Source organism: Podarcis gaigeae, assembly GCF_964106915.1.
Source record: "Podarcis gaigeae genome assembly, chromosome: 2".
In the NCBI taxonomy this organism is placed as follows: Eukaryota; Metazoa; Chordata; class Lepidosauria; order Squamata; family Lacertidae; genus Podarcis; species Podarcis gaigeae.
This window is the reverse complement of record NC_139679.1, coordinates 115,097,542-115,119,954: the sequence shown is the minus strand read 5'-3', so window position 1 is coordinate 115,119,954 and position 22,413 is coordinate 115,097,542. Positions and strand designations below refer to the sequence as shown.

The 22,413-nt window shown below is 48.7% G+C and overlaps 2 protein-coding genes across 10 annotated transcripts in view; both read left to right on the top strand.

The window, feature by feature from the left end:
* The window catches only part of LOC310836684 (complement C4-A-like), a 73,423-nt gene extending 71,658 nt beyond the window's left edge, over positions 1–1,765 (top strand). For all 3 annotated transcript variants that reach the window (XR_014560178.1, XM_083722371.1, XM_083722372.1), the window contains exon 41: positions 1,006–1,765. Coding sequence is in view for 2 of the 3 variants with exons in the window: in XM_083722371.1 (XP_083578497.1) it covers positions 1,006–1,147 (142 nt within the window). In the remaining variant the exon portion in view is untranslated. The remainder of the gene's footprint in view (positions 1–1,005) is intronic.
* A 3,345-nt stretch (positions 1,766–5,110) lies between these two features.
* LOC310837555 (uncharacterized protein) lies at positions 5,111–17,529 on the top strand. Of its 7 annotated transcripts, none has more exons than XM_083724328.1 (6): positions 5,111–5,315; positions 8,228–8,348; positions 13,502–13,606; positions 14,360–14,461; positions 15,016–15,117; positions 15,873–17,529. In XM_083724328.1, the coding sequence occupies exons 2-6, from the start codon at positions 8,336–8,338 to the stop codon at positions 17,252–17,254; spliced, it is 1,704 nt and encodes a 567-aa protein (XP_083580454.1). In that variant the 5' UTR covers positions 5,111–5,315; positions 8,228–8,335; the 3' UTR covers positions 17,255–17,529. The 7 variants fall into 7 exon arrangements, with proteins under 7 accessions (XP_083580454.1, XP_083580456.1, XP_083580452.1 ...); XM_083724330.1 differs by having other exon boundaries at positions 8,224–8,348; positions 14,363–14,461; XM_083724326.1 differs by having other exon boundaries at positions 8,224–8,348.
* Positions 17,530–22,413: the final 4,884 nt, after the last annotated feature.

Sequence of the window (22,413 nt, the reverse complement as noted above, 5' to 3'; positions counted from 1 at the left end):
ATGGCTCCAACCTGGTGGAATGCTCTGCCCCATGAGACCAGGGCCCTGCAGGATTTAACTTCCTTCCGCAGGGCCTGTAAGACAGAACTATTCCGCCTGGCTTTCAATCTGAACTTAGCCTGATCTTTTATTCCCCTTCCTTCCCTCCCCCTCCCCTTTTTATGAAGATTACCCGCTCTGGGATCCCACAGCTAATTCTCCCCTGGTCTCCACGCTGGCCCAAATAGGAATAATTTAGCAAGCTAGCCCTGGTGATCATCTAATGTTTATTGGATGGATTTTCCCCCTAAATTGATTTTTGATTTTTGAATTCATTGTTATTCACGTTTTATACTGTATTTTATGCTGTTTTTTGTTGCATCAATTAAGTGTTTTAAATTTGTTGCTAGCCGCCCTGAGTCCGGTTTTCTGAACCAGGAAGGGTGGTGTGTAAATAAAAAATTATTATTATTATTATTATTATTATTATTATTATTATTATTATTATTATCATCACACAGACTGGCAGCAGCTCTCCCTGGTTTCAGGCAGGGGGCACTCCCAGCCCTCGCCGGAGGATTCTGGGGACTGGAGAGACTGTGTGGTGTAGTGGTTAAGAGCGGTGGACTCGTAATCTTGGGAACCGGGTTCGCTTCCCCGCTCCTCCGCATGCAGCTGCTGGGTGACCTTGGGCCAGTCACACTTCTCTCTGAAGTCTCTCAGCCCCACTCACCTCACAGAGTGTTTGTTGTGGGGGAGGAAGGGAAAGGAGAATGTTAGCCGCTTTGAGACTCCTTCGGGTAGTGATAAAGCGAGATATCAAATCCAAACTCCTCTTCTTCTTCTTCCTGCATGCTCTCCTGCTCAGCTACAGCCCTTCCCTCAAACGTTCCTTCTCTATAAATGCAGCTGTTTTGGAACGTATCTTTGCCCAGGCAGCTCCAGATTAAACTCTCCTGTGTACATTTTTTGTGGAAGGGGGTGAATATGCCTGGCTTTTCACACGCTGACCCATCTTCTCTGCAGCCCCCAGTACCTGATGGATATGAACTCCTGGATCGAGGAGCTGCCCAAGTCCCAGAGCTGCCGAGCCACACAGCACCGCAACACCTGCTCCCAGCTCCAGTCATTCATCTCTTCCTTTGCTGTCAGCGGCTGCCGGGTCTAAGCCAGAGAAGGGGCTTCACGTCTCCAGCGCTCCTCCCCCCCCCCCTTTAGATGCACCAGAACTCTGGCCTCTGCAATGGAGTCACTTCAGAGTACGATATATCAGCTCTGCTACATTTGGGAGGGGGCCTCACTCACCCTGCTGACGAAGGACCCCTGCGCCTCAGAGTGTGCCTGGCCTTTTAATGCTTTTAACGAAATTCTGGCTGCCAATTTCTAGGGAGCCCACAGAGCCACTTAGAAATAACAGGGATATGTGGCCAAAATGGCGGATGGCTGCCTACAATGTGTGTCTTTAAAATCGGTGTCTGTTCCATAGGAACAGGAGAGTGTATGCCCAGAGCATATTTGAACAAAACAGGCATTCTCACCTGAATTTAAAATGACAGTTTTTCTTTGCATAACATCAGCTACGTTTACAAGTTCAAACTTGTAACTTTTGTCTGCAAATGAAGACAAGGGGTAGCCATTAGCCGAATGAGAAGTAGCGGCCTAGTCCTGTCCGAAAAGCTCTCGGCATTTACCTTTTTTATTTTAGGTTTTGCCTGCAGCACCTTACAACGTATTTGCACTGTTTAAACGGCAATTTTATTCATTAAAAAGAAAGTGTTGCTTCCTGGTTTTGTTTCCTCTGCCTGTTAATTCTTTCTGCTGCATTCTTGAGTCTTGAGGGGTCGCCAGGCTCAGGAGTAATGGAGTGTCCGGTTGAGGTGGACAAGGAGGGGAAACGGGAGGACGACATGTGGCAAGCTGAGCTTCAGCAGGTGGGTGGTTCACCCTCCCAGGATACGGATGCCCCGGCTGGAGAAGCAGGACTCCCATCTCTGCTCCCCTAGACTGACCCCCCAGACTCATAAGAAACTGATAACACAAGATTATGTTTTGCCTCTCGTTGCACCCAATGTATCCATGGCTAGTCGTACTCAGAATGGGTCCATTTAAGTTAATAAGGTAAAGGTAAAGGGACCCCTGACCGTTAGGTCCCGTCACGGATGACTCTGGGGTTGCAGCGCTCATCTCGCTTTACTGGCCGAGGGAGCCAGCGTACAGCTTCCAGGTCATGTGGCCAGCATGACTAAGCCGCTTCTGGTGAACCAGAGCAGCGCACGGAAATGCTGTTTACCTTCCCGCTGCAGCGGTACCTACCGTATTTTTTGCTCTATAAGACTCATTTTTTTCCGTCCTAAAAAGTAAGGGGAAATGTGTGTGCGTCTTATGGAGCGAATGCAGGCTGTGCAGCTATCCCAGAAGCCAGAATAGCAAGAGGGATTGCTGCTTTTGCTGCACAGCGATCCCTCTTGTTCTGGCTTCTGAGATTCAGAATATTTTTTTTCTTGTTTTCCTCCTCCAAAAACTAGGTGCGTCTTATGGTCTGGTGCGTCTTATAGAGCGAAGTATATGGTATTTATCTACTTGCACTTTGACATGCTTTTGAACTGCTAGGCTGGCAGGAGCAGGGACTGAGCAACACGAGCTCACCCATTGCGGGGATTCGAACCACCAACCTTCTGATCAGCAAGTCCTAGGCTCTGTGGTTTAAACCACAGCACCACCCGTGTCATTAAGTTAATAGACGCAATTAAATTTGGCCAACCCGTTTGTTCAAACACACAGGGAAACCGCTTTGGTTATGCTAAATCAAGGTGCTTCACTAGTAAGCCAAAGATATTAGGTAGACAGAGAAACGGGTATCATAACATTGTAGAGCTGGAGGGACTCCAAGGGTCAACTCTATGATACTAGGTTTAAGAACCATACTGAACATGGGTTTAAAAACAATACAAATAAAAAGCCAAGTTGGAGACCTGTATTTATGTATGTATGTACAGTGGTACCTCTGGTTGTGAACAGGATCCGTTCCGGAGCCCCATTCGCAACCTGAGCAGAATGCAACCTGCATCTGTGCGTGCACGGGTCGCGATTCACTGCTTCTGTGCATGCGTGCATGCGCACTATGTCATTTTGAGCAAATGCACATGTGCGAGCGGCGAAACCCAGAAGTAACCCTTTCCGGTACTTCCAGGTCGCTGCGGGACGCAACCTGAAAAGATTTAACCAGAAGTATCTTTAACCCGATGTATGACTGTATTTAAATTTCTATACTGTCTTTCATCGGAGGATCCCAGGGTGGTTTACAAAAAACCAGCTGGAAAATCTTATTGAAACAAAAATGTCAGTTGTTTCTGGAAAGTGCAGAGTGTCTCTGCCTGTCATCTCTCATGCTGTTCCACAAAACCTGAAGCTGCCGCACTGAAAGCCCTACTCTCAAGTAGCTATGCATAGGTTGGGCTTGGCTTTTGGGGAGGGGTTGCAAGGAAAGCTTTTCCTGCAGAGCACAGTAACCCACTGGGTGCCTAAGGAGTAAAGGGGTCTCTAGGGTAGCCTGACCTCAGGTTCTCTGGGGCCCAAACCTTGTACTTTGTCCTGGAACAGACTGGCAGCTGTTGGATGGAGGCCAGCCCCCTCTTCCACTAGTTCTTCCACAGTATCTAGGGTTGCCATATTTCAAAAAGTGAAAATCCGGACACAAAAGTTGAACTTTTTTTGGTGAAGTTGTTCAGGTTTTTAAGCTATTTTTAAGGAATTTAACACACACACAAAAATCAACACTTTCGATATAGGCTTCCATAGGCCCAGTTTTTCTGGACATTTGAAGCAGCTTTCAAAAATTGCCCAGACGCCATTTTTGATGGCTAGATCCTGGCTATGTCTGAGAGATTCTGGGTGTATGGCAGCCCCAAGAGTATCTCCCTCCTCACAGAAGTTGGATTCAGATATGTCGAAGTCAACCGAACCCACCTGAAAGAGGAACTTCTCCATGGATCTTCTCTCGGTGCAGAATCCACTCCGCACCGTCCTGTGCAATCCTGTATATATATATATCAATTCATAAGACAGTTCTGCTGTGTTCAGTGGGGCAGGCAAGCGTGCCTAGGACCCACAACTTGCAATTGCTTAGCATTCAGAAACTTTCCAATGCTTTATAGCGGAAACAGCTGTATTACTTGCCTTGCCTTCTCCCCCAAATTGCAACAACTCTCTGGGCTGGTGTGGCCATCCAGATGTTTGGCTGCATCTCCCATCAGCCCCAGCCTGCATGGCCAAACACCAGGGGTGATGGGATCTGTGCCAAACACCAGGGGTGATGGGATCTTTGCCACAACAACACCTGGAGCGCCACGGGTTGCAGTTCTTCCTCTAAATTTTATGGTTGCATCTCAAAATAGAACAACCAAATCTCTATTTCTCTTGATGCCATAGAAAAATCCTACTTAAAGAAAGAAACAAAATAGGTAAAGGTAAAGGACTCCTGGAAGGTTAAGTCCGGTCAAAGGTGACTATGGAGTGCAGAACTCATCTCGCTTTTCAGGCCGAGGGAGCCGGCGTTTGTCCACAGACAGCTTTCCTGGTCATGGGGCCACCATGACTAAACCACTTCTGGCGTAATGGGACACTATGACGGAAACCAGAGCACACAGAAATGCCATTTACCTTCCCGCCACAGCGGTACCTATTTATCTACTTGCACTTGCGTGCTTTCGAACTGCTAGGTTGGCAGGAGCTGACAGAGCAACAGGAGCTCACTACCGTAAAGAGGATTCGAACCATCAACCTTCCGATTGGCAAGCCCAAGAGGTTGACTGGTTTAGACCACAGCACCACAAAATAGATGTGTGGGGCCCTGGGTTCACTTCAGAAAGGAATCCTGCTTTGTGACCTCGGCTCTGTCAGTAGAGCAAAAGACTCTTAATCTCAGGGTTGTGGGTTCGAGCCCCACGTTGGGCAAAAGATTCCTGCATTGCAGGGGGTTGGACTAGATGACCCTGGGTCCCCTTTCCAACTCTACAATTCTAGCAGTTCAATCCATCCATGCGCTCAGACTGCAGATTGGTCGGGCTGGACTTGCCAGTCGCCGGGCTCGGCTTCAGCGAGTCACATGATGGGAAGCGGAAAACAAAGGAAAAGCCTCCCGCATAAGCAGCAAGGAGAAGCCCGAGAGGCATTTAATGCAAGTCTCCCCCCCCCCCCACTTATTTTTCATTTTTTTTTAAAAAAAAGCTTAATTCGAATCCTTTCCACTGACGATCAGTTTTGCATGCTGAAGATCAGCCGCAGCGCCATCCTAGGCAGGTCTACTCTGGAGCAAGCTCCGTGGGGTTTGCTCCCAGGTAAGTGTGCGCAGGATTGCAGCCCTAATGCGGATTAGCGGCCCCCTTCGTGCAGGTTGGACCATTGCCCGGCCGTGTTTGTGATGGGAAAGGTAAATTTAAAGGTCGTGCATACGGGCGTGTGCGCTTGAAATAAGAATAAACCAACGCGTGCCGCTGGGGGAAGAGGGGATCCTAACCCGCGTTTGAGATCCAGGGTTTTTTTCGTTTTGTGTGTTTTGCTCTGTCGGGGTTTCATTGGCCTCGGGCAGCCAAAAGGGTCAGACTTTCCTGGGCTTTGACATTGGGGAGGCGCCTTGGAAATTGCTGGGCTTGCAGGAAAGCGGAGAAGCTGCAAGATCTAGTTAGCTGCTAAATCGGTTCAGAGCAATCTCTTCTCTCTCCCGACCAGCAAAGCGCCGCTCTCCGCTATTGTTTCGCCCCAATTGGTGCAAGCCACGTAGTTTTCCTGCATGACCTTTGAAGTGCTATATTCAGGCCTATAGTCAGGCACCCGTTTTCTCTCTGTCTCTCTAATATAGGTGCTGGCTGAGCACTTTTATTGTTAATGCCACAAGCCTAAACAGGGCTTTATTTATTACATTTACCTTCCAAGGATCTCAAAAGTGCTGTATGTTGTTCTCCTCCTCTCCATTCCAGCCTCACAACAACCCTGTGAGGGAGAAAAAAAAAATTCCTTCCAGTAGCACCTTAAAGACCAACTAAGTCAGTTCTTGGTATGAGCTTTCGTGTGCATGCACACTTCTTCCTGTGAGGGAGGTTAGGCTGAGAGCTGCCAACGGGCCGTCTTCATGGCTGCTGAGCCGGGATTCGAACCCTGCTCTCTCAGATCATAGTCCAACACTCTAACCCGGGGTTTCCCAAACTGGGGTCTCCAAATGTTTTGGGACTACAGTTCCCATCATCCCTGACCACTGGTCCTGCTAGCTAGGGGTGGTAGGAGTTGTAGTCCAAAAACAGCTGGGGACTCAAGTTTGGGAAAGCCTGCTCTAACCATTATGCAACACTGGCCAGCACCAGCCCTACTGTATTCCTTCACTGCAGGGGGTTGGACTGGATCACTCTATGTGTGGCTGCCCTTGAGAATGACCCAGAAACTCCAGTGGGTGCAGAATGAGACTCCTTATGGGGTCCTTGCTGCGGGATCACATTCACCCAGTGCTATACCAGCTGCACTGGCTCCCGATGGAGTAGAGGATCAGGTTTAAGGTGCTGGTTTTGACCTTTAAAGCCCTATACGGCCTAGGACCCTCGTACCTACGGGACCGTCTCTCCTGGTATGTCCCACGGAGGAACTTACGGTCTTCAAACAAAAACATTTTGGAGGTCCCTGGCCACAAAGAGGTTAAGCTGGCCTCGACCAGAGCCAGGGCTTTTTCGGCTGTGGCCCCGATCTGGTGGAACACTCTGTCACAAGAGACTAGGGCCCTGCGGGACTTGACATCTTTCCGCAGGGCCTGCAAGACGGAGCTGTTCCACCAGGCCAAGGCACAGTCTGACCCCCTCCTTCGCCTTCGGTAATCTTCACAGAACTCTAGCCCAATGGTTGCCACGAATTTGATTATGAATTGATTTTAGAATGCATTTAAATTAATTGATTGTGCTTTTATGTAAAGTGTACTATTTTTACAGTTGTTAGGCGCTCTGAGCCCGACTTCGGCTGGGGACGGTGGGATATAAATAATAATAATAATAATGACGCCTTGGTTCCCTTTCAACTTTACAATTCTAGAATTATGCTCAGAGGAGCCCCATTGAGGTTAATAGACATGACTGACTCGGGTTCATTAATTTCAATGAGTGGCCTCTGAGTCACATTCACCTTTAATGCGCTGAGATTCCACTTTAAACAGCCTTGGTTTCCCTCCTAAATTCCTTAGGACCACAATTTCCAGGGTACACTGTGGAGAGGAGCTAGCTAGCTGCTGAAATGTCTCTGCGAAGGCTGGTAACTTTTGAAGGATAGTTTGCAAGGCAGGGTTCGTTCGCCCCCTTGGCTGCAGCTCAGTCCAAACCCTGGCAGCTCTGGGTATACCAAGCTGAGAATGTCCCCTGCCTGAAACTCAGAGCCTCTGTCGGTCAGTGTAAACAACACTGAGCTAATTGCGGCTTTGTATAATACGGTTTCCTATCTAGGAAAGATTCTCCGCTTGAGACCCTGGAAAACCGCTGCCAGAAAGAGACCCCAGCCCTGGGCTAGATGAGCCAGGGGTCTGATTTGATACCATATGCCATGCCAGCCTCAGTTACTTATCTGTAAAATGGAAATAATAGCGATTCATGTTACAGGGTCGTTGTTGTGAGGGCTGCATGCAGTACAGAGTCTTTTATGCCAGTCTACATCTTCACTGCAGCTATTTTTATATGTGGAATTATTTTCAGTTCTTGGCATTGTTTGTATATTTGGAATATATATATATTATTATATATATATATAATATTATATATATTATATATTCTATATTATATATAGAATATTATATATATATATATATAATTGCCCGAAGGATAAAAAGAAAAGATATATATATATAATATATATGCTTTCGTAGATTTTCACGGGTACAGGAATGCAGGTTTTGGTGTCCTCGGGTGTCTATATATATATAGAAGATGACGAGTGAGACCTCGTCGAAACGTCGCCTAGACACCCCAACTTTTACACGGGAAGACACCCGAGGACACCAAAACCTGCATTCCTGTACCCGTGAAAATCTACGAAAGCATATATATATATATATATATATATATATAATCAAAAATATATATATAAAAAATCATTGTAACCTGCCCCGGAGCCTTGTGGTGAAGGGTGGGTAATAAAAATTCTGTGGATTCTGTGGTAATAAAAATTCTGTGGATTTTTAGCTCTTCTGTAGCAAAAGTGGTGCTGTTGTTTTGTTTCAAGGAAGACTTTTGAGGTTATGGCTGTGTGAATTTCGTGGAAGTGTGATGAAGATCTGATGAACTCAAACAGATGACTTCTATCCCGGGTGGTCCTGCAAGAAAATCACAGGAATATGGCCTCTCTGGGTAAGGATTCCTTTCTGAATTTTGTGTTAGACGGCTTAGAAGCCTAGGGCTGTCTTCGGCAGTTCCAGTATTCATGGAAGACTTGTGCTTGGAGATTACAGAGCTGATTTTACTCCTGCCCTTTGTGTGAATGAAAATGTGCTTTGAATAAGACTGGTTAGTCCAGATTTCAGAAAACAAAGGACATTTTATTGAAATTAGGGGTCGTCGTCCCCCCGCCCTACTACAAATATTTTGAAATAATGAAGGTCCCTTGTTGTCTTGTTCTCAAAGACTAAATGAAATCCTCACCAAAATAGTTAACATTGAGAAACAATTGGATACTAGTTCCTCCCCTTTAAATGCCCAAGGGCTTAAAAGGATGATAAAAAATGACTTTGTTAACAACTCACCAACTCAATCTATGGATGAAGTGAGGTCCTGTCAAGTCTTGCAAACAAACCAGCTAATGCTTGAGATTCACCGATAGACTCATAGGTGGATGAACCGCAGACAAATTACTATGTCCTTGTCTCAGCTCCTGAATTACCATTACCGAAATGTAGATCTAGAAAATTTCCACTTCCTGCCTACCGTGAGAAACACCACGCGCCTATTTATGACCTTTAGGTCATCAGCCCTCCCATCTCGACTCATGGAGATAAAGGATACTCTATGGTGGTTCCATTCTCTCCGCTCAGTGAGGGTATTTAAGGACGAAACAAGGAGGCAATTGGTCCCTTACATAGAGTCAAAGCTAATGCGGATAAGGAAAACAAAGCTCAATACTAGGAAACACTAATTGCCCGAAGGATAAAAAGAACTCTGTAAGCCTAGAATTATAAGACCTGAAGAAGAGGCTAATGAGTATAAAGACTGAGATTTCTACCCAAAATATAAGGCCAGTAGAGCCTAGAGCACAATATTTAAAGACGTCCAACAGCTCTTTATCCCGTAGAAAGTCATCAGTGCAACTCCCTGTTCCTTTTTCAAACGACACCGAATTAGATGAGGAATTTGGCGCCTCCGACATTTCTGTGGCAACAACACCTAAAGAACTCTATGTTGCTGACAATCTGGAGATATCCAGCACCAAATCTACATCTGGACCTTTGCCTAATGTTCCAAAAACCTATCAGAATGATCAGCCTTCTCTACTGTACTCCCGGCGAGACAGGATGGACAGATCTTCCAAAGCTGGCTCTTTGTTGGCCAGTGATCCGCATTTAATAGCACATAGCTCATTAATACTCCCACAGCCACAGATAGGACCAACAATCCTCCAATCAACCCAGGAGGGAGAGGGGGATTGACAGTTAACGAAACACCATGGGACTGTCCCCCCCGCTTGGGGTGCGGTTGGTTGGGTTTTATCTTCTAGGGATACTTACCCTATCAGACCTCCACCTCTTTCCCATACCATTTTGACCCATGAGTCCTGGCCCAAGGATGACTTGTTATTGAGGGGATGTTACCCCTCTATTGGGGAGGCTAGTATGGGGTCTGGGATTTCCACTATTGAAGGGCTAGGGAGGAATGGCGGTGGGGCTAAATATCTCTATCGGCGAAGGGTTTCGAGATGCAGTGATCCTCGAACCCCTTCCAATTTATGCCCAATCCCAAGGGATGAGGGTAGGGAGAGCAAGGATTACCCACCTCCATCATTGGTCCTGTGCAATGCCAGGTCCATAGGCAACAAAACTGCCACCATGCGTGACTTTTTTGTCTCGCAGGGGATTGACCTGGCTTGCGTGACGGAGACTTGGGTACGGGAAGGCGAAGTAGTCTCCCTACATGAGATAACACCTCCAGGTTTCTCTGTCCTCCATCAGTCGCGGACTGTGGGTCGGGGGGGGGGGGAGGAGGAGCGTTGTTAATCTGGGAGGATTGCTCTTTCAGAGCTCTGCCATCACCGGCGATCTCCAGCATTGAATGTGTTGGTCTCGTGTGGGGCACCAAGGAAAGCTTGGCTGTCTGGCTGGTGTACCGACCACCCAGCACACTGGCAGCCACCTTGTCAGACCTGATGGAGGTGGTGGCGGGCTGGGCCTTGGAGTTCCCAAACCTACTGGTTTTGGGAGACTTCAACGTCCATGCCGATGCCGCTCCCTCCTCACAGGCTCTGGACCTACTGACTTCCATGGCAACACTAGGGCTCTCCCAGGTTGTTTTGGGCCCCACTCATCAAGCAGGCCACACGCTGGATCTGATCTTTGGGGCTGGCATAGATGTGATCATGCTTCCCCCTGTGGGAAAACAGATGGATCCTGATAGATTCCGACAAGCCTTGCGGGACCCTGCTCCTCCTGGTGACTCATTAGATGACATTGTTGAGGACTGGAATAACCGGCTCTTGGCAGCCATTGATAAGATTGCGCCTAAGCGCCCTCTGCGACCCCGTCGAAACCAGGCCCCTTGGTTTACTGAGGAGCTCCGGAAAATGAAGCAGGATCTCAGACGGCTAGAGCGAGTATGGCGACGGACTCATGACGGAGCCTCAAGAACATCTTATAGGACGTTTATGAAAGCCTATGAGATGGCTTTGAAAGCTGCTAAGAAATCTTACTTTGCAGCTTCCATTGCATCCGCTAGTTCTCGCCTGGCACAACTTTTTAGAATAATTAGGTCAATAACGTCCTTAGGAGGACAACCAAATTTAAGCACAAATTCGAACCACAGCTGTGAGGCATTCGCGAGCTTTTTTGCGGAGAAAGTCCTGTTGCTCCGCCGTGATCTCCCTGCCAATTTAGATACAGTTACTGAACTGGAGGTCCCTCGACTGACTTCAGGTCCAGTGTTGGACCATTTCGATCGGATACTCCCTGCTGATGTGGATAGATTCCTCCAAGTTGGTAGGCCCACCGCCTGCCTCTTTGATCCGTGTCCATCTTGGCTGATTAGGGAGTGTCCAGATGTTGCGCGGACCCCCCTGGTTGAAATTATCAATTTGTCCCTTGACACGGGGACATTCCCAGGGGAACTGAAGGAAGCAGTAGTGTGTCCGCTCTTAAAGAAAACTTCATTAGATCCCTTAGACCTATCCAATTACCACCCAGTTTCAAATCTTCCATATCTGGGTAAGGTAATTGAGAGAGCGGTTGCTGAACAGCTTGGTAGGTTTCTGGAGGAAACATCAGCTTTAGATCCATTTCAGTCCGGTTTCCGTCCTGGTTTTGGGACCGAGACGGCTCTGGTTGCCCTAACAGATGATCTCCGTAGACAACTGGATCGAGGCGGGTCAGGACTACTGATCCTTTTAGATTTGTCAGCGGCCTTTGACATGGTCGATCATGATCTTCTGGACCACCGCCTCACAGACGTGGGGATACAGGGCATAGCCCGTAACTGGTTGTGCTCTTTTATCTCTGGTCGGGGACAGAGGGTGGCACTAGGGAGGGAAATGTCGTCGCGCCATTCCTTGGTGTGTGGAGTGGCGCAGGGCGCAATTCTCTCCCTGATGCTTTTTAACATCTTTATGCGCGCCCTTGCCCAGATTATCCAGAGCTTTGGGCTGGGCTGTCACCAATATGCTGATGACACTCAGCTCTATCTGCTGATGGATGGCTACACCGACTCGGCCCCGAACACACTGACCAGATGCTTGGAAGCTGTGGCTAGATGGTTTTGTGGGAGCCGATTGAAACTAAATCCTTCAAAGACAGAGGTCCTCTGGCTGGGTCGGGATGGCATGGGGATGAGGGACCAATTCCCTTCTCTTGCGGGGGCCCAATTAGTGCCATTACCTTCCGTTAAGAGTTTGGGTGTAATCCTTCCATGGAGGTGCAAGTTACAGCAACAGCCAAGGCGACATTTTTCCACCTTCACCGCATCAAGCAGTTGGTCCCTTACCTCTCCCGCCCCGACCTGGCCACAGTGATCCATACGATGGTCATCTTCAGGCTTGACTACTGTAATTCGCTCAATGCGGGGCTGCCCTTGAAGCTGTCCCAGAAACTCCAGCGGGTGCAGAATGCTGCAGCGAGGCTCCTCACGGGGTCTCTGCCATGGGAGCATATTCACCCAGTGCTTTTCCAGCTGCATTGGCTCCCGGTGGAGTACAGGGTCAGGTTTAAGGTGCTGCTTTTGACCTTTAAAGCCCTTCACGGCCTAGGACCCTCGTACCTACGAGACCGCCTCTCCCGGTATGCCCCACGGAGAGCCTCAAGGTCCATAAATAGCAACACCCTAGTGGTCCCAGGCCCTGAGGAAGTTAGATTGGCTTCAACCAGAGCCAGGGCCTTTTCAACTCTGGCTCCGGCCTGGTGGAACGCTCTGCCTCATGAGACCAGGGCCCTGCAGGATCTGATTTCTTTCCGCAGGGCCTGTAAGACAGAGTTGTTCCGCCTGGCCTTTGGCTTGGAGCCAATTTGATTCCCTCCCTCCCTCTCTTTCTTTTTTTCTTTCCTTGTCCTCCTGCGTTGAGGCTACATTTTATTTTAATGTTGTAATATTTTAATGTATTTTAATTTTGTTTTTAAGTTGCAATCATTCAACTTGTTTTTATTATTGCTTGTAAGCCACTCTGAGCCCGGCCTTGGCTGGGGAGGGCGGGGTATAAATAAAAAATTATTATTATTATTATTATTGGTGGTGGTGGTGGTGGTGGTGGTGGTGGCAGATCTCATTTTTCAACTGGTTGGAACATGTCAGGGGGAATCACATAATTGCAAGCATAAGAAAAGTATTATTATTATTACAGTGGAACTTCAGTTTTCAGGTGTCTCGGAATCCGAACAATTTGGAACTCGAATGCTGGAAACCTGGAAGTGAATGCTTCCATTTTCAAACATGTCTTGGAAGTCGAATGGCTTCCAAGGCACGTTTCTCCATTTTCTCAATGGATTCTGCAAATCGTCCATTGCGTCTCAGTTGTCAAACATTTCGGAAGTTGAACGATCTTCCAGAACAGATTACATTCGACAACCAAGGTTCCACTGTATTATTATTTATTGAACGTATATACCAGCCGGTACCCACACGTCTCAGGGTGGTTCACAGAATAAAACTACAAAAAATGAATATCAATAGCATCAAAAACCCCACAAACAATACCCCAGCCCAATACATTATTATTATTATTATTAAAATCTACCGACTATATTCCTCATGCTTAACAGTTCCGGACATCACTAATTCCAGACGTCTCAGACTCTTCTCCTCTTCTCTTTGATTAGAGTTTCCTAATGTGACCATAAAGCTGGAAGATGAAGATGAGATGCCATGGCTCCCGAATAACCAGGGATCAGAGGATATTAAGAATTTCCCAGGCGACCGCTCAGGTGACGGATAGGTTCAGCTAAACTGTGCGATGCATATATAAGTATTCATAGATAATTTTTTGTTTCAGGTTGCCCACACCACGCTTTCTGCCGACTCTGGTGGATAGAAAAAATAAAGGCTGGCGCCTTTCATGAGAACTAGAGGCATGAAATAGCTGAGCTACCAGCCAGGATACCCATTATGGTTATCTCTGATCTCAGCCCTGAGTTTGTTGGGCAGCCTTTGCCAAGCTTTGATTCTTAGCCTCCACTTTCCTTCTCCACCAGCTGCGGTATGGGGATAATACAAGGACTTCACATAGAACAGTAGTTCTCAACCTGTGGGTCCTACAACTCCCATCATCCCTGAGCTCTGGCCTTGCTATCTAGGGGTGATGGGAGTTGTAGTTCAGCAACATCTGGGGGCCCACAGGTTGAGAAAGGCTGACTTAGAAGGTTTTCCTAATGCTAAGTACATATAAATGTTACATCAAATTATTTTCTCAAAGGCTGTTCCAGGTGTTTATTGCTTTCCATTATTATTATTATTATTATTATTATTATTATTATTATTATTATTATTACTACTACTACTACTACTACTACTACCATCTACAGGAGGCCCTCTCCTGCCAAGCTCAGTGATCAATTGGGGATACAGGGATGTGATGATCTTTTAGGAATCCTGGTCCCAATGTTGGTAAACAAAGCCCTATGTGACAAGTACCTGTTACCTTGTTCCTTCTGATTACATTTGTCACTTTTTTCCCTCAGCAGGATTCCCTGTTCCTAAAACTGAAGTGGTCCATGGGGGAGATCCATGGATTCCAGAGCCTGCTTTGGAGGAAAGAGAGATCCCAGCGGACTACGGCTCGGGTAAATGGAAAGATCTGGGCAAACTCTTGGGAATCAACCTTGGCTTTTCACAGGAGGAGAATGTGGAAACTCTTGCTTGTTCATAACTTTGAGAGACAGTGGGTAGTGTTAGACGATGACTTGGAAGACCCAGGTTTACAATCTCATTCAGTCGGGATAAAATATTGGTAGAATGGGGGCCAACCATCGCAAACTTCTTAGAGGAAGGGTGACTCAACAGTGTGACACATCAGGGTTGGGCGTACTTGTGTGTCCCTCCAGATGTTGTCGGGACTCCATTTCCCATCAGCCCCTAGTTAACATGGCCGATGCACAGGAATGCTGGGAGTTGTAGAGACATAAACAGAGGAGCGCAAGGCCCAGCCCATTCCAGGCAGCTCCAAGGTCATAACAGGAGGATCTGGACAGCTTTTCTGTGGGTGGGGAAGTGTAACATGTAGCCTGGTTCTGCCTTATTGGGGAAAGCTCTGTGATTTGGACAGGTTGGTGCCCGCTTCTGCCTGTCAAGGAGCCAGCTCCTCAGCCGCCCTCCTCTCTTCTCATTCCCCGAGCAGAGCTTCCAGATGTGATAATTAAGTTGGAACAAGAAGAGGTGCCGTACGTTCCCTGCCGCCCGGTTTCGGAGACCAGTGTGACATTCCAGGCGGCCCACTCAGGTGAGTGAGCTTAAAACAAACTTGCTCTTGGGACCTTCATTAGCCTCATAACTGCATATGCAGTTTCTCCTCACGATAGTGGCCAACCTCACAAGCAGGACCCAAAATCTCCCAGCTTCCCCTTGCTATTTGTTTCCGATATGTGAGGCGCACTTGCAGATACACTGCTTTTGAATATGGGGGTTCTGTCTTGGTATGGATAATATGACAGCAAGTGTGCCATGACTGTGGCAGAGAATGTTTCCCATGCAGAAAGTTCCATAGCAGCCATCTTCAGATATCTCAAGGGCTGTCACGTGGAAGAAGGAGTAAGCTTGTTTTCTCCTGCTCTGGAGGGTAGGATTCGAACCAATGGCTTCAAGTTACAAGATTATGACTAAACATCAGGGAAAACTTTCTGGCAGTAAGAGCTGTTCAGCAGTGGAACAGACTCCCTCAGGAAGTGTTGTATTCTCCTTCATTGGAGGTTTTAAGCAGAGGTTGGAGGGCCATCTACCATGGGTGCTTTAGCTGAGATACCTCCATTGCAGGGGGTTGGACTAGATGACCCTCGGGGTCCCTTGCAACTCTACAGTTCTATGATTCTGTGATCAGTCTTGAACATGAGACCTTCTGCATGGGAAATGTCTGTTTGCAGTGTTTGAGAGAGTGGTTTTGTGGGGCTTGTTTGGCCCTGCTGTAAAGTCTGTCTGCAAGTTCTTTTTGTCATTGACTTCGTAAAGAAAGACATTAAAGCGCTCTGTTTACTCTGACAGGAGATGGACGCGACAGAATATTCATGGGAGAAATGCCATATTACTCAGGCTTTGGGAGAAGCTTCGGCGACAAACAAGGCCTTATCAAACATGAGAGCCAACACCCTGCAGAGAAACCACACAAGTGTTCCTGCTGCTCTAAAAGCTTCATGAAAAGGTCCAACCTTCGCACACACGAGAGAATCCACACAGGAGAAAAGCCATTTCGGTGCTCCGAGTGCGGGAACAGCTTCAGCGACGGATCCAGCCTTATTCGGCATAAGCGGAAACACACGGGCGAGAAACCCTACAGTTGCTCAGTCTGTGGGAAACGGTTCAATCAGAGCTCCAGCCTTATCAGACACGAGAGAAGCCACACTGAGCAGAGACCTTACAAATGCTTAGAGTGTGGTAAACGATTCAACCAGAGTTCGACCTTGGTCAGACACGAGAGGATCCATAGAGAACAAAAACTCTTTAAATGTCCGGATTGCGACAAAAGATTTATTCAGACTGCGAGCCTCCTTGCACATCAGAGAATCCACCGGGGCGAAAAGCCGTATACCTGCTCCGTGTGTGACAAGGGCTTTGTTCAGAGATCAAACCTCCTCATTCACGAGATGAAACACACCGGCTTGAAACCGTTCAAATGTTCGGACTGTGGGAAAGGGTTCAATCAGAACTCGAGCCTTGTCATACACAGGAGAATCCACACCGGAGAAAAACCGTACAATTGTTCCCACTGCAGGAGACCTTTCAGCGACAAATCAAGCCTTAACAAACACGAGAGAGCCCACAGAGGGGACAAGCCGTTTAAGTGCTCCACTTGCGGGAAAAGCTTTGTCCGGAGGTCGCACCTTCTCACACACGAGAGAATCCACACGGGAGTGAAGCCGTTCAAATGTTTGGATTGCGGGAAAAGCTTCAGCAGCCGCTCGCATCTGATACGGCACGAGGGGACTCACACGGGCGAGAAGCCCTACGATTGCTCTTTCTGCGGGAAGAGCTTCAACCGGAAGTCCAACCTGACGAATCACGAGAGGACGCACACGGGAGAGAAGCCCTATAGGTGCTCCGACTGCGGGAAAAGCTTCAGCGACAGATCAAGCCTCATCAAACACGAGAGGATCCACACGGGAGAGAAGCCCTACAGTTGCGCGGCCTGTGAGAAAAGCTTCAGCGACAAGTCGAGCCTCATCAGGCACGAGAGGATCCACACGGAGGAGAAGCCTTACAAATGCTCGGATTGTGGGAAGGGGTTCAACCAGAGCTCGAGCCTCATCGTCCACGAGAGAACCCACACGGGGGAGAAGCCGTTCAAGTGCTCGGACTGTGGGAAAGGCTTCATCCGGAGAACGATTCTCAACAAGCACGAGAGAACCCACACTGAGGAGAAGCAGTGAAACAAGGCCTGGACTGCGACCGTGGCTCAGGTCGTCTAAGCTGTGAAGAAACTCCGCTGGAATGAGACTATTAGGACTGATATAGTGGTAGCGATGCAGCTGTGAAATAATAAGTCCCTGGTTTGGTGAGATCGCCTCCGTTGTGATCTCAGGTCACCGTAGGCGAGCCAATCCTCCTAACCTTTGGGACGTGGATTCACACCTGGGCTGTGGCGCAACACAGAATTAGGCCTAATTAAAATTCACTGATTACAGTGAGCCGAACATGCTCAACCTCAACGTCAGATGGGTTATGATCCTCATATTTTTCCAGGGTGGAGAAAATGTCTGTGTTGGGGGAGGGAAATGAGCAAGGGGCTCAACACCAGGTATAGGCAGACTTCAGGCTTGCTGGTTCTAATTATTATTATTATTATTATTATTATTATTATTATTATTACATGAGCTTTGTTTTTTTTAAAAAATCCATCTAAAAGGCTATCTATAGCAGTGAAAAAAACCAGACAGAAGCCTAAATACAGAAAACTGAAGTGAGGTCTGTGGGCTGGGGATTGTGGGAATGAGTCAGCGGGCATTTACTGTAACGGATTAAATAATCCACTTTTATGTTTAGGAGATTCTTGCTTGTTGGGAGTGGAGTTTCAATATAAATGACAAAACAGCCCATTTCCCCTCACCTTGGTATTCAGAGTTAGGTTCTTAGCTTGCCCAACACCAAATTAGGCCTCTTCTGCACTATACATTTAAAACAGTATTTTATCACTTCAAACAGACATGACTTTCCCCCCAGAGCATCCTGGGAACTGTGCTATGTTTGTTTTTTAGACCCCTATCTCCCCTAGAAAACTACATTTCCCAGAATTCCCTCCAAAGGGGGCTTGACTGTTAAACCGCTCATAAGATGGCAGCTCTGTGACGTAAACACAGAATTGTTAGGAGACCCCTGTTCCCCAAATCTGAGAGTCCATCCCTCTTCCCATGGAACTCTGGGAATTGTAGCTCTGGGAATTGTAGCTCTGGGAATTGGGGGTGTCCCCTAACTGCTCTCAGGGCCCTTAACAAACTACAGTTCCCAGGATTCCTTGGGGGAAGAAGCCATGACTGTTCAAAGTAGTACAATGCGGCTTTAGATTTATAATGTAGATGGGCACCTTTCTTTCAACCTTGAGCCTCACTAACTAAATCCAGGTGCAAAATATGGGTAATGCAGGTGGCGCTGTGGTCTAAACCACTGAGCCTCTTAGGCTTGCCAAGCAGAAGGTCGGCGGTTTGAATCCCCGCGACGGGGTGAGCTCCCGTTGGTCGGTCCCAGCTCCTGCCAACCTAGCAGTTCGAAAGCACACCAGTGCAAGTAGATAAATAGGTACCACCGCAGCAGGAAGGTAAACGGCATTTCCGTGCGCTCTGGCACTTGTCACGGTCCTCTGTGCGCCAGTAGCAGTTTAGTGATGCTGGCCACATGACCCAGAAAAGCTGTCTGTGGACAAACGCCGGCTCCCTCGGCCTGAAAGCGAGATGAGCGCCGCAACCCTGTAGTCGCCCTTGACTGGACCTAACCGTCCAGGGGTCCTTTACCTTTTCCTTTTTTTACAAAATATGGAAGTAGAGGGTGGGGCCGCATACAAAATGGCGGCTTGGGATGTGTAGCTAATTACCAGCTGCGCCTCATGAGCCACACACTGGAGCAACCTGTGTATACAATTGAAATTTTATAGCTTTGAGTTAGTGCTCATCAGGGATTTGGTGTGTTTTTTTGCGGTGAGGGTAAGCGAGTGAGCTTCCCACAGGCCTTTAAGCGGTCATTGTGAGAACAGGATTCTAAATTAGATGTGCCTTTGGCCTGCATTGCTGCCATATTTAAACCGTTGGCCCCCAACGACTCCTGAACATGCATCGCAAATTATCCAATGATCTACCTGGCAACCCCAGTCTACCCTCTACTTACCCCTGGTGTGGAACAGTTTCCCACAGCAGTCACATCCACAATGGTTATTCAAATTACACTGCTTCCCGCCACAAAAATCCTGGGAACTGTAGTGTGCTGGGAATTATAGTTCTGTGAACGAGAATTCTTCAGGGGAAGCCATGTTCTTTAAAGATGATGTGTGTGTGTCCCCCATTCAGCAATACCAGCATATCTTCTCGCATGGATACGGCACCCCTCTTGCACCCCAATTCTTTTATCCTGCATGCTGATTATTCCTCTGCGGAGCCTTAAAAATAAAAGCCACGTTTTGAAGCTGTCTTGAGGCGGAGGAAGGTTCTTTTGTGTGATGATGAAGCAATTTATGCATCTGTAGCAAGACGCAAGTAGACATCCTAATAAACAAATAGTCTCTCTATAATTATTTTGGTCTTCTGGTGTGTTTGAGCAGCCTTCCAGGTACTGGGCAGCGGTCAGTTTGCCCAATGGAATCTTTGGTGGAGGCGCCTGTCTAGAAAGAAATGGCACACAAGGAAACAGGAACGGGAGCAGAGGAGGAAAAGCAAGTTTCAGTAGTTAGCTATGGCAGCTCAGGCAAATTGGTGGTCTCACTACCAGTGGCAGGTGCTAGAGAATGAACCACAAATTAGGGGGGGTTATCTTTGGGTCCTCCTCATGAACTCTTGAGAGGCATCTGCCTGAACCCATGTTAGAAACAGGAGCTGGGTTCTGGGTCCAATGATACCCAAAGGGCCAGAGTGAAGAGGTTGAGAGAGCCCAGCAGGCTGGATTACTGCAATGTGCTCTGTGTGGGGCTGCCCTTGAAGTTGCTCCAGAAGATGTAGCTGGTGCAAAATGTGGCGGCTTGACTGCTCAATGTGGCAGGATATTGCCAACACATTGCTAAGTCGAAGGTGCCAGGATACCTGAAAGATTCTCAGCCGGCTTATATATCCAGTTGTGCTCAGCAGCTTCCATCTTACCAGCAGGTCTGTTCCGCAGAGTGGAAGACTCGGTCTTCTGTGTGCTGGCACCTCCCCTTTGCAATTCCTCCCTGTTAAATACTCAACTGGCGTGTCTCATTTCAGCACCTACTGAAGCCTTCTTTCAACAAGCATTTAAAGCTAAGATCTTTTCCCAAACTGCACCTCTATTGCAAGGTGCTTTTATTGTTTTATTACTCGTTCATAACCTGGGCTCCCTTGTGAGGAGAGGTGGGATATAAAGTTAATTAATAAATAAGCTTTCTAAAATATGGCGGGCAAAACAACTCGCTGCATGCTTGTGTGTTTCTTGTCCGGGGTAGAAGAAGTATGTCCAAGATAACTTTCACCTCACTTAAGAGGTGACAAGCAGGCTCTGCAACAAAATGTTGCAGTGTACAGGTATACTGCTTTTTTTGTAGCCAACAGCCATTTTCTCCTTTATGAGGATATGTTCTATTCCATTACAGTGGTACCTTGGGTTACAATCGCTTCAGGTTACAGACTCTGCTAACCCAGAAATAGCACCTCGGGTTAAGAACTTTGCTTCAGGATGAGAACAAAAATCGTGCTCCGGCAGCATGGCGGCAGCAGGAGGCCCAATTAGCTAAAGTGGTACTTGAGGTTAAGAACAGTTTCAGGTTAAGAACAGACTTCCAGAACGAATTAAGTTCTTAACCCGAGTTACCACTGTATTTCTCCCCGCCTCCTCAACACTTCATGTTCTGGGACCAGATAAACAACTACACAACTCTTTGAAGGCAGCCCAGGAAGTTTAAAAACATCATACATTAAAATGTTTTGCTTTGTTTTAATATTATGTTGGAAGCCACTCAGAGTGGCTGGGGCAACCCAGTTAGATAGGCAGGGTAAGAATAAGAATAATTATATCCCGCCCATCTAGCTGGGTTTCCCCCAGCCCGGGGGTCGGCAACCTGCGGCTCCAGAGCCGCATGTGGCTCTTTAAAGCCTTTGCTGCGGCTCCGGGGAGGAGGCGATGGGAGGAGGCGAGGAGCGGAGGCAAGGGGAGGAGGCGAGGAGCGGAGGCGAGGGGAGGAGGCGAGGGGAGGAAGCGAGGGGCGGAGGCGAGGGGAGGGGGCGAGGAGTGGAGGCGAGGGGAGGAGGCGAGGAGTGGAGGCGAGGGGAGGAGGCGAGGGGAGGAGGCGAGGAGTGGAGGCGAGGGGAGGAGGCGAGGGGAGGAGGCGAGGAGTGGAGGCGAGGAGTGGAGGCGAGGGGAGGGGAGGAGGCGAGGGGAGGAGGCGAGGAGTGGAGGCGAGGGGAGGAGGCGAGGAGTGGAGGCGAGGGGCGGAGGCGAGGGGAGGAGGCGAGGGGAGGAGGCGAGGGGCGGAGGCGAGGGGCGGAGGCGAGGGGTGGAGGCGAGGGGAGGGGAGGAGGCGAGGGGAGGAGGCGAGGAGTGGAGGCGAGGGGAGGGGAGGAGGCGAGGGGAGGGGAGGAGGCGAGGGGAGGAGGCGAGGAGTGGAGGCGAGGGGAGGAGGCGAGGGGCGGAGGCGAGGAGCGGAGGCGAGGGGAGGAGGCGAGGGGAGGAGGCGAGGAGTGGAGGCGAGGGGAGGGGAGGAGGCGAGGGGCGGAGGCGAGGAGTGGAGGCGAGGAGTGGAGGCGAGGGGAGGGGAGGAGGCGAGGGGAGGGGAGGAGGCGAGGAGTGGAGGCGAGGGGAGGAGGCGAGGGGCGGAGGCGAGGAGCGGAGGCGAGGGGAGGAGGCGAGGGGAGGAGGCGAGGAGTGGAGGCGAGGGGAGGGGAGGAGGCGAGGGGCGGAGGCGAGGAGTGGAGGCGAGGAGTGGAGGCGAGGGGAGGGGAGGAGGCGAGGGGAGGGGAGGAGGCGAGGAGTGGAGGCGAGGGGAGGAGGCGAGGGGAGGAGGCGAGGGGAGGAGGCGAGGGGAGGAGGCGAGGGGAGGAGGCGAGGAGTGGAGGCGAGGGGAGGAGGCGAGGCGAGGGGAGGAGGCGGAGGAGTTAGTTGCCTGAAACCCCTTTTTAAACTTAAGCAGGGGGAAGTTTGGTGAATTGTTCTTTCCTTGGGGAAAGCAGGCTGCATTGAAAGGGGCCGTATACACTGGTCACTGTTTTGAAGGGGAGTGAAGAACACACACTCAAAAAAAGGTAACTTGTTAATTTTATTTCTATGAGGAGGAGTAATTCTGAGGGGTCAAACAAATGAATAATAAAAAGGTATTTTTATAATGACGAATGCCTCATTATTAATTATTATTTACATCAGACACTGATTATGATTTATG

Coding starts and splice junctions, on each gene's coding strand:
- LOC310837555 (XM_083724328.1), top strand. Junction 14,462..15,015: donor CCCAGCGGACTACGGCTCGG/GTAAATGGAAAG, acceptor TTCCCCGAGCAG/AGCTTCCAGATGTGATAATT. Junction 15,118..15,872: donor ATTCCAGGCGGCCCACTCAG/GTGAGTGAGCTT, acceptor TTACTCTGACAG/GAGATGGACGCGACAGAATA.